Source organism: Artemia sp. Qi Xiang Cuo, chromosome 15, assembly GCF_049724085.1.
Source record: "Artemia sp. Qi Xiang Cuo chromosome 15, ASM4972408v1, whole genome shotgun sequence".
Classification (NCBI taxonomy): Eukaryota; Metazoa; Arthropoda; class Branchiopoda; order Anostraca; family Artemiidae; genus Artemia; species Artemia sp. Qi Xiang Cuo.
In genome coordinates, this window is record NC_142808.1 from 12,446,142 (window position 1) to 12,464,753 (window position 18,612).

The window sequence follows — 18,612 nt, forward strand, 5'->3', positions numbered from 1 at the left end:
TTAGATCAAATGATCGTTATTCCCACATGTTATCTCCATTTTATCCAACTGAATTTTCCATAATGTATTATTGGTTGAGAGCTAAATATTTTTCCTGGGGCTATAAAGAGCATCCCATGACTTATCATAGGCAGCGCAATAGCACAGCCTAAGTAAAAGCGACGTTGGCACAATGTATTTTTTTTTTTTTTTGGTTTTAGACCAGGGCACTTCGTATCGAAGGAGTTGTCATAAAACTTCAAAAAGGGCTCATTTGATTGGAAATTGGAATGGCTTGTGCCCTTTTTAATAGTAGAAATGATTCGAAGGCAACTAACACCCCTTCCACGCCCAACATTTCCCCAAACAAATCCAATCGAAATTTTGAGATAGACTTTTTGTTCAGCATAGTTGATTTCCAGATAGAAATTATGTTTTTGAGGAGGACACTCCCCCACAACCCTCAGGGCAAGGGTTGTAAGTTATGCCCTGGGGGCATATAAGATTTTTATAGAATTGTTGTCGTAGAAACTTCAAAAAGGGCTCATTCGATTGGAAATTCAAAGGGCTAGTGTCCTTTTTAATAGTCAAAGACTGGAGGGAAACTAACGCCCCTCTCACGCCCGTCTTTTCCCCAAACACATTCAATCAAAGTTCTGAGATTGCTATTGTTTTCAAAGTATTAGAAGATTCTGGCAATTATGTCTTTGAGGATGGCAACCCACTCACAGCCCTCAGGGCGAGAGTTGTAACAATAGTCGAAAGTGATTAAAGAAAAACTAACCCCCCTCTCACGCCCACCATTTCCCCAAACACATCCAATCAAAATTTCGAGATATTCATTTTATGAATATCGAGATATTCATAAATTTCGAGATATTCAGTTCTGGAAATTAGGTTTTTGAGGATAACAAACTCCCCCCCCCCTCACAACCCTCAGGGCAAGGGTTGTAAGTTATACCCTAGGGGCATATAAGGTTTTTATAGAAAGTTTGGTCGTAGAAACTTCAAAAGGGGCTCATTTCATTGGAATTTAAAAGGGCTAGTGCCCTTTTTAATAGTCGAAGGTGAATGGAGAGCAACTAACCCCCCTCTCACGCCCACCATTTCCCCAAACACATCCAATCAAAATTTTGAGATAGCCAGTTTGTTCAACGTAGTTGAAAGTCCTGGAAATAATGTATTTGAGGAAGACAAACCTACGAGAGCCCTCAGGGCAAAGGTTGTAAGTTATACCCTGGGGGCATCGAAGGTTTTTATAGATAGCTTTGTCGTAGAAACTTCAAAAAGGGCTTATTTGATTGGGGATTGAGAGGGTTAGTGCCCTTTTTAATAGTCGACAGTGATTGGAGGGTAACTAACCCCCCTCTAACGCTCACCATTTCCCCAAACACATCCAATCAAAATTTTCAAAGAACAATTTTGGACAATGTTGTTAAAAGGTCTAGAAAGTAGGTGTTTGAGGATGACACTCACACGAAAACCTTCAGGGCGAAGGTTGTAAGTCGTGCCCTGGGGGCATATATGGTTTTTATAGAAAGCTTTATTATAGAAACTTCAAGAGGGGCTTTTTTAATTTGAAATTCAAAGGGCTAGTTCCCTTTTTAATAGTCGAAAGTGATTGGAGGGCAACTAAACCCCCTCTCACGCCCACCGTTTCCCCAAACACATCCGACCAAATTTTGAGATAGCCATTTTTTCAACGTAGTTGAAAGTTTTGGAAATTAGGTCTTTGAAGATTACAACCCCCATAGCCCTCGGGGTAAGGGTTGTAAGTTATACCCTGGGAGCATATGAGGTTTTTATAGAAAGCGTTGTTGTAGAAACTTCAAAAAGGGCTCATTCGATTGGAAATTGAAAGGGCTAGTACCCATTTAAATAGGCGAAAATGATTGAAGGGCAAATAACCCTATGCTTTCTAAAAGCCAGAATATAATTTGTACTTTACTGAAAAAATTCTTTTAAATGTTTTCACTTTTATAACTTTAAGAAATCAACATTAATTAAAATTTTAAGGAATAAATATCAGCATATGTATATTAAACTGACAATGCACATTTTTTTCAGTAAATCCATTTAATTTTTTCAGTAAAGTATAAATTATATTATATTCTGGCTTATAGAAAGCATAGGGTTTAGAACCCTACTCAGATTAATTTCTGCTCATTTGAGTTTGACTTTTTTTAATTTCTGTTCGTTTTTGGTTTTATTGATTTATTGATACTCATTTGTGGTAGTTGTATGCTTGGTAGATTATTTGATTCTATTTTGGTTCATTTTTGGTTTAATGGAGTTCTTTATTTTTTTTTGAAAAACTTTTTTTTGTGCAAAAAGTTTTTTTGATTAATCACTTAAATCAGCCAATGTTGAGAGCTAAATATTTTTCCGTAAATTGTGCCCATTTTAGCTGGGGCTACATTACTCTCCACTCTAGCAAAGTTATTGTAAATCTGAATAAAATATTTGGCAAGGTCTCTTTTAAATATGCATTTGCGTTAGGAGAATACAGTACTTTAAACATTACTAACAGAGTAAGATAAAACATATGGGCTGTTAAATCCCACTATTTCCCACCTCAAATTCAAACAACTATCTTAAAAAAAATCTAAAAGCAGATAATCTACTTGACCTTTCATATACTATATCAACTGTTCAACAGACCAGCAAAAAAAAAGCGACCAGCTCCAAATTGTGGCTCATACGCCTCCATCCGTAAGAATTAGTAGCTTGATAGGTGTAGTTCAGCAGGCCAAACTGAAAGTTATTTGTCCAGTATTGTTAAACTAAACAACGGTTTTATTTCATAAAACATTGGAGGTGAAAATAATCTCATTTTGGTGAATAACAGAGGCTAGAGAACTGATGGATATAAAATACTATAAACCATTTTTTTTTTAGCTTGTTGTTATATACAGTATTTTTTTTAAGTTCTCAGTTTTTTTAATTATTAATCACCTCCGAAATATTATTAAATATATTATTAAAACGTTCTGCAGATGAGGGATGACAGATTTTCAAAGATCGTCCTTGTCAGCCAACCGTCTAGAACCCAACGAAAAGCACGTCATCCTCAACTGGGGTGGGAGGAAGTCGTAAGGAAACATTTATACTTCATATTTTTATCCTTCATGCTTTATATACTTTTTTATATTTTATATTTCATGCTGTATATCTATACTGTACTAACACATATATTTCATACTGTTTTATCCAACTCAGACAAATTTCACATTCTCTTTCACTGATAACAATATAATTTCAACCAACATTTGCAAATGATATATTTAGCAAAAAAAACTTTGCCCTATCTGTAGATTCATTTATTTATTTCACCAATAAGCAGTAATCACATAGTGCTTATTATTAAAATATTTATTAAAATTATTATTTATTATTATTATTTATAAAATTATAATTTATAAATTATTATAAAAAATAATTTATAAAAAATTAAAATTATAAATTATAAAATTATTTATAAAATTATTATTAGTTATTATTAAAATATTATTAAAATTTTCAGTTAAATTTGGCTGTGCATGTTTAGATGATGAAATAATTGCTCATCAGAATTGTAGACAGAGTCCTCTGCTTGCTTCAAGATCGTCTGCAAATTAAAGTGCTTGAATAAACTGAAGTCAACGAATGTGATTTTACCTAAATATTTTGGTATGAAAACGAATTGAACAATAAAGGTATCATATCTATTAAAAATAAAAGAAAGATCAAGTTGAAGTGGAAGAAGTAGCCAGTTTTTTTAGGGGGGAATGACAGTATTTAGTGAGTATTCTCCCATAGTGCTTATTGTGCTAATGCTTCTTTTGAATCTGCTTTAAGCAGCCATGTTTTTTATAACCCCAGCCACAAAATACTTTTTGAAGAATCCGCCATTATTAGCAATGACCTAGGCATAAAACAGGTTGTTCGACAAACAATTAAAATCAAACACGAAATGTAAGGCAAATACTCTCAGGCGCGTAACTTTTGATGGGTAAGGCTAAACTTGATGAAATTTATATATTTCAAATCAGCATAAAAATTTAAATCTTTTGATATATCTATTGGTATCAAAATTCCTATTGTTTAGAGTTTCGATTACTAATGAGCCGGTTCGCTCCTTACTTACAGTTCATTACCACGAACTGTTTAATATATTTATGTTTTGCTGATGACGGCCCTTGGACCTAGGGTCGAAATTTTCATTCAAATATAGAATTCCACTGTCTTGCGATAAAAATTTCCTATTGTTCTTCTTGTTGTTGATGTTTATGATGGTCTTCGTCGCTATTCATTAGCTACTTTTAAAACAATGAATAGTTATAATACTGAAATCAGAGAAAACAGTGAACAAAAATGCAGCAGGGGGCAATGATGTTTTTTACGAAGACACATTTTTTCGAAATGTAAGGATGGGGGGGGGCAGTTTTATTGTTTTTTCATTTGTTTTAATGAAAATACAGAAGAAGCCAATTTTCAAAATCTAACGGTGAGAGGCAAAATATCTATGGAGTGTAAATGCCCTTCCCTTCTCCCAACTGACATTCAGTGGTGTAACTAGGGGGCAAGGGAACGGCTGTCGCCGGGCGCAACCTCTGAGGGGGCGCCATACTGAGTTTTTTTTTATTACATTGCGGTAGTGATGGCAGGAGGCTAAGAGCATGTATGGGCGCTGAAAACCCTAGCTACACCTCTGAAACCTCAGCTACGCACCCCGAGGCAACCCTAGGCACCCCAAGATAACTTAGGAAATCTTGATACAAAAAAAAGAATTACAGCAAACTTCATCCCTGTCAATTACCTCCATCTTAACAGAACATTAAACGCGTAATTGATTCAAAACTATCTGAAGAGAGAAAAAGCTGCCGAACTATGCATAACAGCAGCAACCTATGTTCCTTTTTAGAAAAGCTTACTTTGACTCCAAAATTGGAAAAACTATTTTGTAGCTTTTATAATCTTAAGCATTCCTACTGACCAATTTTCTTGGAGAGTTGTCCATCTGTTCTTGAAAGGTCCCTCTCAAAGGACCAGATAAATGCCCAGTTGTGTTTGCCTTATTATTAATAAATAAACATTAACATAATTATTAAAAAAAGATGAACAAGGCAGGTTTCACCTTGAACATCTTTTTAGATACGGTTCTACAGAAAGACAGAATATATATCGTGTTTTGTAACGTTATAGGAGAGCATAGAATCATGTTTTTAACATTTAAACCGGAATAGTTCTTTGGTAATCAATCAAAGAGTCCGTAAAATTATAAAAAAAAGGTAAAGGATACGGCAATAGACCCTTAAAGTCCAAACTGGCAGTGCTGATCTCCGTCTCAAGGCCCTTCAGCCAGAAAGTTCAATGGGGGAGGGGCTGGGGGCCAGCTATCCTCCACTTTCGCACACCCATCCTGCTTACCTTCCCCATATTTCTCCAGGAACCCATTAAGAGTCGGGTCGACTCTGGCTGAGCTTACAAAGTCACACCACTGACCCCGTCCCAAACCAAATAACTGGCTACACCAGGAATCAAGGCCTCTCCCTTCGGGCAAAGGATTCACAATTCAGCGCGCCATCCACTTGGCTAGGGTGAATCTGAATAAATTGGCTTGAATTCTATACATAATACAGGAACTTATGTTTGGTAATCATTGAACAAGAGATGCTGAAATATTTTCGCCCCAATCACAGAGTTTTACGTCTTTCCTACTTCCAATAAAGCAAACACCTCTACAAAAACAAATAGAGGATACAAACAGGCCATGTTTTACGCAAAAGCCCAGTAGGCCTGGGCCTAGGGGCGCAAAAAAAACACACAGAGTGACTTTTTTTTAACAAAAACTGGACTGATCTGATTTATCGTCTAAGTGCCGAGTGCACTTTGCTGCTGCACTGCCTATTCACATAAAAGTGATTTTCTAGAAGTTTGGGGATTCAAAATTTGAAGAAATCACCAGATTTTCGGGGATTTCTCTGAAAATCTTGCAAAAACGCTTGGGCCAAGGGGCCCAAAGATTTAAATCCAGCCCTGAATATAGACATGCAGAAAAAATCTCTTCAACTTTCTAACATATTCATGGAAGATGAAGAAATTTTAAATGTAACAGCATAACAAAAGGCAGAGTTCAAATATGAGTTCTGCAAGTTATTTATTGTATATAATTTGTTTTCCACCCTACAATAGTATATGGAGAACTTTCAGTGCTTACGCTGCAAAGAAGTCAAGCGCATCAAGTCTATTTTTTATATTGCGAGATTTTACTGCTAAACCCCTTGACTTGTTGGAAGCTTTGTGTTTTGAAGATACATTTTCTAAAATCCATGATTCTGATGCCAATTTGATGAAATCACAACTGAAAGGTACTGAAGAGCATTCTTTGGTATAAATTCTGGACAAGGCTTTCCATCACATGATTGGTACATTAGAATTAAAAGCAGGGATATATCAGCCCTTTCAATTTAATGAATCTGTTTTTTATTCAAACTATCATTTTATAAAATACAAATGGTGTCAAAATAAATTTATGATTTTTATTTAGGAAAGCAGTTTATTTTATGAAAATTATCAATTTGCTCTGTAATCTAAGTTACATCTTAGAAATTAAAAAGAAAAAAGAGGATTTTTGTTAGGACATAACAATGTGTCCACATGGTAAAGAGGAAGATGTTTCTCTGGTAGAATAGAAAATATAAAGGAAAACTGAAATAAATCAAATGCTTGGCAACTGGATTTCCTTCTCTGCAATGGTGCGTCTATAAGTATTCCATGTATTTATTCTTATTTTAAAGTAATGTTCTCTAATTTTTGAAATCTTGTTTCTACACAAAACGACTATAACGGAGCTTAGTTCCTGCCTAACTCAAAGTTTCAGAATACCAAATACATATAATTCAAATTGGAGCCATAGTGGTTTTTTTTTTATATAGATAAAAGCTTTTTGTAAAATTTGGACATTTCTAAGACAGATATATTTTCCATTTTCTTTTAATGAATAAACAAAAAAAAACTTACTCTTGAGTCTTACTCTAAGCTTACAAAAAAAAAAAACTTAACTCTTGACTCTGATAAATCAATCAAAAATTTTACACTTGACACTGTTGAAATTGAATCATGGGCAACCGTAGGGGGAGGGGGGGTGAGGGGACGATGCCCCCCCCTGGAATTTAGACCAGAGTAGGAAGAAAATAGAAGTGTAACAACTAATCAAAAAAAAAAATTCGTATTTTTGTTTTGTCTTTAAGAACTGCTATGAAACATGTTTAGAGTCAATTCAGAACTTAATTCAATTCTTAAATCTTAGATTAACTCAAAATAGGTCATTATTTATCTATCTCAAGGAGACCGAAAACGGAACCTGATTTATGATATAGAATAAGTACTTTCAAGGGCATTCTTATGCCCTAGCAATAGTGGGACAAACTTGATAAAGCTTACCACATTTTGGAATTAATAAACAAAGAAAGTTTTACATATATACAGGATGATCATTATACATGCCCTACCAGGAGTCAGTTTGGTCTCAGTTTTTGCTCATATTTTGTCAAGCTAAAAACGTAAGTCTATTTTTTTCATTCTTTTCCTTAATTTTTTAAATATAATACAGGTTAAGGGGCAAGATTCTAATTTTGCTGCAGTCTATAATGATCATCCTGTGTCTATTCCATTGGTTGTATCCTATAATGTCTCATCCTATTAGGAATTTTGCTTGCTTTTCTTTCATAATAATGAAACTTAACTTTTAGCTTAAACCTGAACGGGAATTTAGTCAAGATACCGGAATTTGTGAATTAAAAATATTGATCTTTTAATAAATCAACAAACAATTAATAATTAATCAACAAATAATTCTAAATAAATTACAAATAAATGGCTTAAATTGAATAGTAAAATTGAAAGTAATTAGTAAAAATATTAGTAAAATAGTAACCATTCTTTTTTTATAGTAAAACTCTTGGTTTTTCTAAACTGGTATAGAATCACATTTTTGTACCACTCACTGTTTGAAATGTGATCATTCTAAAGGTATCATGATCAGTTTGGTGGCCGGCGTTTACACCCTCCCCTGGCAATTACCCCCTTAGAAAATACCCCCCGGCAATTACCCCCTTGGAAAATACCCCCCAAAAAATATCCCTCCAATGGAAAATACCCCCACGCGGAAACTACCCCCCCCGTGGAAAAAAAGGCTTTCCAAATTTGAGAATTTTATTTGAGTTTTATTTTTTTAATTTCCGTTGGGGGAAGGAATTTTGGTACTTGTGAATATGTACGACATATTCTCGAACTTTTGCAAAAGCTTCTACCGATATCCATAGCTGCTTAATCGACAGTATTTAATGCAATGAACATGCCGAACAGGGCATTATCGAAAGTTGTCTTTTTTCAATGGTTTCATAGTGACAAAAGCTTGTCAATGAGTTTGACATAGTAGCTAACTGGTTAAAACTAAAAAATGATACTTAAATGATCAAAGATATACTTCTTTACATTTTTTTTTTACCGCAAAATTTATTTCTTCTCCAACCTCCGCTATTCTGGTATCTGCCCACCCCCTGAAAAATTTTCTGCGGGCGCCCTTGCATTGAATATTCTAAATTGTTTCCTTGTTTTGCAAGGTATTTGTTTTGTGATATGGTAACCTATTGAACATATTATTTATGGCACCAATCAATATTCAGATAAATTATTCGTGTTTATAGTTTTTATTTGTTTATTGTTTAGCTTTTTTTTTGCTATCAGAAATACTTGTCTATTTGTTAATTTGAAAAGTGGGAGGCAGTTATTATATATAACTTAAATTATTAACAGCACCCCCCCCCCTCCCGAATCAAATATAAACAAAAAACCGAAATCAAAGTGAAAACTTTGATCAAAGTGGGCAACCCCCAGCCATGGCACCCCAATCTCAGCTACAGCACCTAGGACAGTAGCCTCCCTTTGAACAGCTCTGTGTGTGACAATAAACATCATCATTTTATCTATGCCTTTTCCAATAATTTTAGTGATGAGACAAGCATATAACTTAAATATGTTTTTGTTTAAAATAAATAAAACAATGTGGCCTGGGCACAACAGAGGATGGTCAAACAACTGTTGGGTATGACCTCAATCCAAAGAAATGCAGATAATTCACTTCTTAAAGACTCTCAAACTTGCAAAGGAGCAAAATTATAATATTCTAAGCAATACTGCTTTAAACCCCACTTAGAGCAACAAAACAAAAAAGCCAATCTTATAAACACTATTTGTTCACAATGTGTTTTGATTTGTTACTGAAGTTTTTTATCAAAGTTAATATACTCTAATTGCATGCATCCAATGTATGTTAAACTTACTGTATTATAGCCATACTTGCATTGGATTGAAATTCTGGTGGCAACATAATTGCATTTCTCTTTGTATTTTTCTCCAAATATTCACCAAAAAAACCAGAAGCAGCAGCGAGGATTACTTTATGAGCCTGTAAGAAAACCCAACACGATTTATCATTGGTTATAGGTGAAGCAAGGGGGTTGAATCTGGTAATCTTCAAAAACGCATGTTTTTGGAGGTTAATTATTGAGGGAGGTTAATTACAAATGCTAAAAAAGCATTGGATTGAAATTCCGGTGGCAACATAATTACATTTCTCTTTGTATTTTTCTCCAAATATTCACTGAAAAAAACAGAAGCAGCAGCGAGGATTACTTTATGAGCCTGCCAGAAAACACAACACAATTTATCATTAGTTATAGGTGAAGCAAGGGGGTTGAATCTGGTAATCTTCAAAAACACATGTTTTTGGAGTTTAATTATTGAGGGATGTTAATTACAAATGCTAAAAAAGCATTGGATTGAAATTCTGGTGGCAACATAATTACATTTCTCTTTGTATTTTTCTCCAAATATTCACCGAAAAAACCAGAAGCAGCAGCAAGGATTTCTTTATGATCCTGCCAGAAAACACAACACAAATTATCATTAGTTATATGAGAAGCAAGGGAGTTGAATCTGGTAATCTTCAAAAAGGCAAGTTTTTGGAGGTTAATTATTGAGGGATGTTAATTACATATGCTAAAAAAGCATTGGATTGCAATTCCGGTGGTAACATAATTGCATTTCTCTTTGTATTTTTCTCCAAATATTCACCGAAAAAAACAGAAGCAGCAGCGAGGATTACTTTATGAGCCTGTAAGAAAAACCAACACAATTTATCATTGGTTATATGTGAAGCAAGGGGGTTGAATCTGGTAATCTTCAAAAACGCATGTTTTTGGAGGTTAATTATTGAGGGAGGTTAATTACAAATGCTAAAAAAGCATTGGATTGAAATTCCGGTGGCAACATAATTACATTTCTCCTTGTATTTTTCTCCAAATATTCACCGAAAAAACCAGAAGCAGCAGCAAGGATTACTTTATGAGCCTGCAAGAAAACACAACACGATTTATCATTGGTTATAGGTGAAGCAAGGGAGTTGAATCTGGTAATCTTCAAAAACAGTTTTGGAGGTTAATTGAGGAGGTTAATTACAAATGCTAAAAAGCATTGGATTGAAATCTGGTGGCAACATAATTGCATTTCTCTATTTTCTCCAAATATTCACCGAAAACCAGAAGCAGCAGCGATGATTACTTTATGAGCTGCGAATCCAACCGTTTATCATTGAAGGTAGTAACTGGGTTGTACCTGTAATCCTCAAGACGCAGTTTGTGGAGTTACTTATTGAGGGAGGTTAATTACAAATGCTAAAAAAGGCTCCCATGCAACTTAACCTAAGTTCAATTGAACAACTCATTTAATTCAAACCCTATGCAGCTCGACCCCTCTTTAACTCAACTTATATGCAACTCGACCTCCTTTTAACTCAGCCCTTGTTTAGTTGAACACCCATTCAAGCCAACTTCCCTTAACTCAACCTTTATTCAACTGAACTCCTGTGCAATTCAATCCTCATTCAATTCAACCAAGTTAACTCAACCTTACTGCAACTCAACCCCTTTTCAAATTAACCCCCACGCAATTTAACGCTCATTCAACTCAATCATTTTTAACCCAGTCCTATTTTACTCAGCCCTCATTCAGCTCAAACCTTCTTACATCAACAATATACCTACAAAATATAATTCAGATGGTTTTTTTGGAAATTAAATAAAAAAAAGAAGTTTTTTTCAACTGAAAGTAAGGAGCAACATTAAAACTTAAAACGAACAGAAATTATTATGTATATGAGGGGGTTTTCCCCCTAGTCAATACCTCGCTCTTTACGCTAAGGTTTGAATTTTGTTCAAATTCTTTAAGAATGACCCCTGAATCACAAAGACCATTTAATTACAATAGATAGCCCTTTTGAAAGTACTAAAGAAAACTTTAGCGTAAAGAGCAAGGTATTTAATAGGGGGCGAACCCTCTCATATACGTAATAATTTCTATTCGCTTTAAGTTTTAATGTTGCTCATTACTTTCAGTTGAAAAAACTTGTTTTTTTTATTTAATTTCTGATAGTTTTTTAAATACTGCAGGGAAATCCGGCGCCCCTTCATATAAATGTCCCTTCCCCCATGAAAACATCCTTTGTGTAAAGATCCTCACAAGTAACCCCCCGCCCACCAGAAAAAATCACTCCTGAAAACGTCTGTAGGCTATACTTCCCAATAACCAATAGTATTGTAAATAATGGGCAAAGTTCATAACTTGCAGCCCTTCCTCCGGGGACTGTGGGGGATTAAGTCATTCTCAAAGACATAGTTAATAGATTTTCGACTCTGCTGAACAAAATGGCTACCTCAAAATTTTGGCTCGTAACTTTTGATGGGTAACACTAAACTTGATTAAACTTATATATTTGAAATCATCATAAAAATCTGATTCTTTTAATATGTCTATTGGTATCAAAATTCCTTTTTTTAGAGTTTTGGTTACTATTGAGCTGGGTTGCTTCTTACTTACAGTTCGTTACCACAAACTGTTTGATGATAAAAATTTGATTGAAGGAAAATGGTCTCTATTCATTGGTTAAGTTCTTTTTTTATTTATTTGTTCTTGTTTCAGTTTTTTTGTATTCACTGGTTAAGTTTTTTTTCTGCTTAAATTCAAAACTATTGCCCATCAACCCTCTAAAAAACAACAATTTATCCTTCAGCATTATACATTTCAAATTATCAAGGGTTTTCATAGCCTGGCCCAAAAACACTTGAATTTCATAGTTGTAGCAATAGATGTGACCTAGTACAGATAAAACCATTTGGGTCCATTCCTGAAAGCTTATTTCAATTTGGAATAATTTTTAGGACTACCCAGATGAGTAAGCTTGCCATGTTTTCTACTAATTCCTTAGCTGAAAAACAACTATTTGATTTGCCATTCAATACTGTTTCTGAATATCATAGTTGCTACCTTAAAAATTGCATCCCCGCCCCCCGCCCCCCTATACTGTGGTTATTCTGTTGGTTTGCATTATTTATAGTGCTTACTTCTCATCAGCAGTTGGTTCATAGTGCCAAATAATACCAGTTAAAAACACACATATACAAAATAAATCAACAACATTCAACTGTGATAATTAAAAGGACAACATATGCCATTTTTGTAATCAGAGAAACCTTAAAAGGGTTGACTTCACTTAAACCTTGAACCCTGTAAAATTATCACAACATCAGATCCCACCTTTGGCTTAGGACATTATAACATAAGTTGGAAACTACAAGCAAAGCAAGAAGTAAATTTTGAGCTTATAATCAGCATTAGTTTGAACTTATTTGTAGGCCAGTTTTAATGAGTGTGAGTCAAACAGGCGTTGAAGTAAATGGGTTTAATTTGCATTAGGGTCGGGTTAAATGAGGACAAAATTGAACAGGGGTTGATTTTAATAAGGTTAAGGGATTGAGTTAAATGGGGATCGAGTTGATGAAGTTTTAGTTGAACAACAGTCCAGTCTAATAGTATGAGTTGAACAGGGTTCAAGTAAATGGGGGTTGAGTTACACATACACCCCTAAAAAAGCAATAAACTGAAACACCATATTTTTCATCAAATTGGAAGGGATTCTGACCTACCAAGTTTGTCTTGTTTAGCAGAATCAGAAAATGAATTAATAGGACAGCAGCTTACAAAAAAAAAAGGATAGCATGACTAAACCTTGACACATATTGACCATGTTGATGTTGAAATTAAATTTGGGCCCATAAAGGCCTTTTTCTTGCCTTAAAAACACTTACCTCTAATGTCTTTAAACAGTTTGTGCTAAGGGATTAGTTCTTTCAGAAAGAAATTTATAACCAAAATTAAGGCCCAGAGAAGTTTTCAAGCTTTTAACTCTGCTTATATTCTAAATAACTTAAGCCAAATGCAATTAAATTTGAAAATATTTAACCTTGATTGCATGCAAAAATGTATGATAACTGCAATAAAATTTTAGAATTAAGAGTTGTTTCACCAGCTCAGTGCAAAAACTACTCCAGAGTGCAAATTTTGCTATTGTTGATAACCAACCATTACCCAAATTACATTCAAATTCACAAAACAAAGGTTGAGGGGCCAAAAAACATTTGAATTAATTTTTTGTTGTGTTTTCTTTGAGTTTAGTTAATAATTTAGAAAAGGAGTGGGCATTCTAGATCAGCATTTTGCCCATAAAACTTGCCTGTAAGAATTTTATGAATGAAATGAAACCCAATGAAAGGGCTAAGAAATATATTTTCAATCACCTATCATAGCCTATTCTTTACCTGCAGGGCTTCAAAGGTTCTGTGTAGAGAGCAAAACATTTTTTTTTTAATTTGAACTAAGTTTTTGCTCCTCTTCAACTGTGGGTTTTGGCTGGGCAGTTCCCAAGTTTTGAGCCAAATTTCATTTTAATTCAAAGTTAATACCCATTTCCATAGAATCTTTAGAATGTATGTGCATAAGGAGTAGAAACCGAGTTTGAATAAACCATTCCAGACCCACATTTGGGCTATATATCATGCAATAGTTTTCAATCTCAGAGAAAAAAAACCTAAGCTGCATAGATGTTCTGATTTGTTACAAAACAAGCTAAGTCCTGATCTGGGGGTAGTGATGACAACCTTCTCAAATTGCCCCTGATAATAGTAGGCCCCAATTGGGGTCTACAACTGCTAATTTCACTCACCATGTAACCATTGACTTTCTTGTCTGGTGTCTGATCACAAGGCATGGTTTTTGTGGAACATGCTGCCAAAATCAGATGGACTGAAGGCAAAAAGTTGCAGAATGGTGCTGAGGGGAATTCAAGGTTGGAGAAAGAAGCTCTCTTGCTGGCACCAGCTATTAGTGTCAGGTGATGCTTTCTGCTGATGGCTGTCAAGTGGTGAGTGAATCTCCCCCCTTCTTTTGAGGGATGAGTGTTCCTGCCCAAGAGTGGGCAGATTCTCAGGATGGGAGATAACGATGGTGGACAACTTGACACTACCAAGGAAGGCTCTTTTACAAAAGGAAAAAAATACACAAGAAAGCCCTAATTCAAAATGTATAGACTCAAAAGTGCACCAACAGCCCAACAACTATCTGTGCTGTATTACTTTTTTCAGGTGTGGAGGTACTGGGCCTTTGTATCCTGAGCCCTGATTCAGTTTTGTGAGTGTCCCAACAATTACAAAAATAAATATAGATTTCTCATCTGGTACAAAAACAATCTAAGTCATAATTTGGTGCAAAAATGAGCTAACATAAAGTGGTGGAGAGACTTAATGAAAATAGAAGTTAAAACTATTTGGTGCAAAAAAGAAACTAAGTTTTAACTGCAAAACTAAAAGGATACACTGCCAAAAATAAGCTGTGCCTCAGTAAGAAAAAAGAAGCAATGTCCTGATCTGGTGCAAATACATTCTAAGTCCTGACTCAGTGCAAAAACATCCTGACTCTGTCTAAGAAACTAGCTTAAAAACAAGGTAATACTTGATAACTTCAATTGCATGACTATGCATGACTCTCTACTCATCCTCGACTGAGTCTGATGATTTTGAATTGAAGTTATCAAGTATTTTGCAATAGGTTGCATCAAGACACTGTGTAATTGTAGACAGAGAAAAGCCAAGACAGATAGTCCAAGTAATTGAGAGGCAAATGTTTAAATGGCTGGGGCATGGGTAAATGGCAGGAGTATGCATGACTCTCTTATTGGACACATATGAGCTGAAGTGGAGTTTTATAGTTTATACCAGAGAGTGTTATCTGAAGATATTTCTCTTTCAAGTGGATGCTTCACTGAAGCAGGCAAGCAAAGCAGACAATAATTTCAAACTCAAGTCAGATTGAAATTCAAAAGTGTTTAAGTCCAGTGGCTGTGCATTGGGTTTAACCTTAGCTTAGTAATATGGGACCCAGCGATTGAAGATTGCTACAGCAATGACTATAGGGCTGATGCAGGGACTTTGGTAGTCAAGAAGCAGCATTAATCTGATCACTACTAGCCTACTACTAAAAGTGCTTAACGTGTCTACTACTTATCTGGCCCTATAGCCAAATAATAAGTAGAAAAACTTAGGGATCTAGAAAAGGAGCTTCTTACAATGAACCTGAAAATGATGCTATCTACTTTGAAAACCGTTTTGTATCTTTACTTGAAACAGATAAGAAATGTACAAAAACAAACTCTTCTGAGCTGGTCCAAAAAAAGGTAGTCATGATTTGTGCAAAAAATAAGCTGGTGGTAAAAAGCTATCCCATGCCCCACCTCTCCCCCTCAGCTTTTTTAGGAGAAAGACAGGGTATATTGGACCTTTTTTTGAACCAAAATTAGAAAAATATTTCCGGTCTGTATTATTTAGAACCATAAATTGAGCCAGCTGCCCCACCATCACTCCTCTCTGCTGCTCTCAGAGCCAACACTTTTGAAGAAAGATAGGAACATTGCAGCTTATATGAAGCAGAATCATCCAATGATTTTCAATCTGCATAATTTGAGAGTCAAACTGGGTCACTAGTCCCTTCAGCACCCTTCTGCCCACAACTTCTTTACAGAAAGGTATGTATTTTGCATCTAGTTTGAGCCAGAATTATGCAAGGATTCCTGATTAGTATTATTGAAGGGTAAATTGGGCCAATGCATCCATTTGACCCTCCCTCCATGCCAAGTTAACTACAGAAAGAAAGTCATGTTCTCCTTTTTTGGAATAGAATTCACAAGAAGTTCTATTGCTATGACTGAAGAACCAAGTTCTTCCCCATGCTCCTCTACTAAATACCTTTTAGCACAGAGAAATGCAAATTGTTACTTTCTTTGAAGTGAAGTTGTGCAGTATTTTTAATGTTAATTAGCAGAGGCAGAACTCTTCACCTGTCATAGTAGAAAAAATTTATGCAAGGTGACTAAAATCTTTGGAAATAGATCTTCAGCCCAGATATGGATATGGAAAGATGTCACCAAACATCTCAACTTTTTCACTCCCTGAACCATTTGAAAGATTTTATGAAAATCAGTCTTAACACAGAGTTACAGAACAAAATTAAATGCAGTTCAGAATTCAGCTCAAAAACCAAACACCTCTTGCAAAGCCCTTCAAATAAACAGAAGCAGACTGTACACCAAACTTGATTTTTTTTTTTTCAAAGTTAGAAAATCTTAAGATAAAATCTGGTTGCAGATTTACATATAAATTTTCTATCCCTCCAGCACACAAACGTATCAAGAAAAAAATCCTAGCAGGTGGGTGAGGTGGAATAAAATACAGGTCTTACTTAAATCTATATCTGAACATTTCATAGACCAAGCTCAACAAACTCCCAAGCTACCAAATAGCAACAAAACTACAATTTTATTAAACACATTTATTTTCTTTCTATTTCAGAGAACATTCTATTCCTGGGCCTTACTTTAGGCAATAAATTGGTTCCTAAACCTTTTATCCATTTAGTTATTTTACAAAATAATGTCCTACAGCATCACCAGCTTACCACTGTTTTACAGGTAGCAATGCTAGAATTGGTGTTTTTGAGAAACAGCTGGTGTTAATTTGCCAGAAGGGGCTTTGTGCTTTCTTCTTCTTCTGTTAGGTGTTACATGGGCTTTTCAATCAAGATCATTCAGCCCTTTTCCTATTGTCTCTTTATATTAGATACATTGGACCATTGTTGGTGGTTGCTAGTTGTTTTGCTTGAGATGGCCTGGCTTTGATTATATGTCTTGCAGTAGCTCTTTTGATTCCAGGAACTAGATTATCAGGGTATCAGTTTTGAAGTCAGTACTCATTGTGCAAGTCAGCTCAGCCATGCTATTGACTGATGGTGGAATTGTTTGGTGTTTGAAGCACTTTAATTATTTACAATGAAGAATAGTTCACTTTTCTAGAAAATTTCTTGGGATACATATTTCTTCTTCTGAATGAATTTAGAGATCAAAGTGGGGACTTGGAGGCATTTTCAAGCTCCAATATCCATTATTCCCTACTTCTAAGGCTCTAACAAGAACCCCTAAAATGTCTTCTAGGTAGTTTGATGTGCTGTTATGATATACATTCTAATCTTTCTCAGCTTTTGACTTCTATTTAAGTTTGCCTGGGCAGGATTATTAGCAAAGATGTTGGATGCCCTGAAGTTGTGAGGAGCAAAACAGACTTTAAAAAGATGCAATGCGTTTTTCCTATCAAAAAATTGGAAGAATGGTCCTTTATCAGCAGTAAATCAACTCTCTATGGAGACAACCTGAAACTTCTTGGACCAGCCTTGTCCTATGAAGACCATGCCCTTGTACAAAATAATCTTTGACTGAGACTTGGCTTCTTGAATTGAATGTTGCCAAGTGCCAAGTCACTTTGGCAAACTGAATCCTTGTTGCAACTATTTTTTCGATCAGCAGCCATCCACTCTCCTCTGTAAATAATGAGCAAAATCTTGGTGTCACTATTGACAATTAACTAAAATTGAGCACTCATGCTAAGAGGTCTGCTCCTGCTGCTGCTTGTTCAACCATGGGACTGATTAAGCACACTCTTTCTACTCATTCCCCTAAAGTCATCAGTCTTCTCTGCAAGACTTGTGTACCCCAAGCTTGAAGTTGGAGTGTCTCTTGCCTCCCCATATTTTAAGAAAGACATAAAAGTTCTTGAAGATGTGCCACTAAAGGAATATCTGGCATGTGGGAGCTTTCCTACCCTGCAAGACTATCAAAGCTGAATCTCTCTACACTTGTTTACAGGAGAAATAGAGGGGATACCATTTTAGCCTATAAGTTATACTCCCCCAGCATTATTCCCTACTGCTGGCCCCAACTCAATATATTTCATTACCTGAAAATAGTCAAGCAGTCCACCCTATATACAGTCCCAACTCAATTCTTTTCATCAGGAATCGTCAACAGTTGGAACAAACTATCTGAAGAAACAGAAACTGCTGAATCCTTTGAAGATTTCAAATGAAGGCTGGATGCTGAGTGGTTCTCAACTCAGAGAGTATAAACTCAATTGGGATGCTACTGATCATCCAACTGCACCTGGTCACTAAAGAACTTTGAAAACAACTCAAGTCATCATTCTGGAGCTCTACGAGGAGAAATCCTTAGATTGCTTCTAGCTGCAATTTATGGTAATTGGGCACAAATGACAAAATCAATTACAATAAGCTTTATTGAACACAATTAAAATATTGGAAGTCATTGTCATGACTATGGGTGGTCAGGTAATAAGGCATGGATACATAGATGCTTAG

The 18,612-nt window shown here is 35.3% G+C and overlaps 1 protein-coding gene across 2 annotated transcripts in view; it reads right to left on the minus strand.

Moving 5' to 3' along the window:
* Positions 1–18,612, minus strand: part of LOC148943326 (centrosome-associated zinc finger protein Cp190-like) — a 651,851-nt gene that overhangs the window by 629,649 nt on the left and 3,590 nt on the right. For both annotated transcript variants that reach the window (XM_089100986.1, XM_089100985.1), the window contains exon 2: positions 9,306–9,430. In XM_089100986.1, coding sequence (XP_088957112.1) covers positions 9,306–9,430 — 125 coding nt within the window. The remainder of the gene's footprint in view (positions 1–9,305; positions 9,431–18,612) is intronic.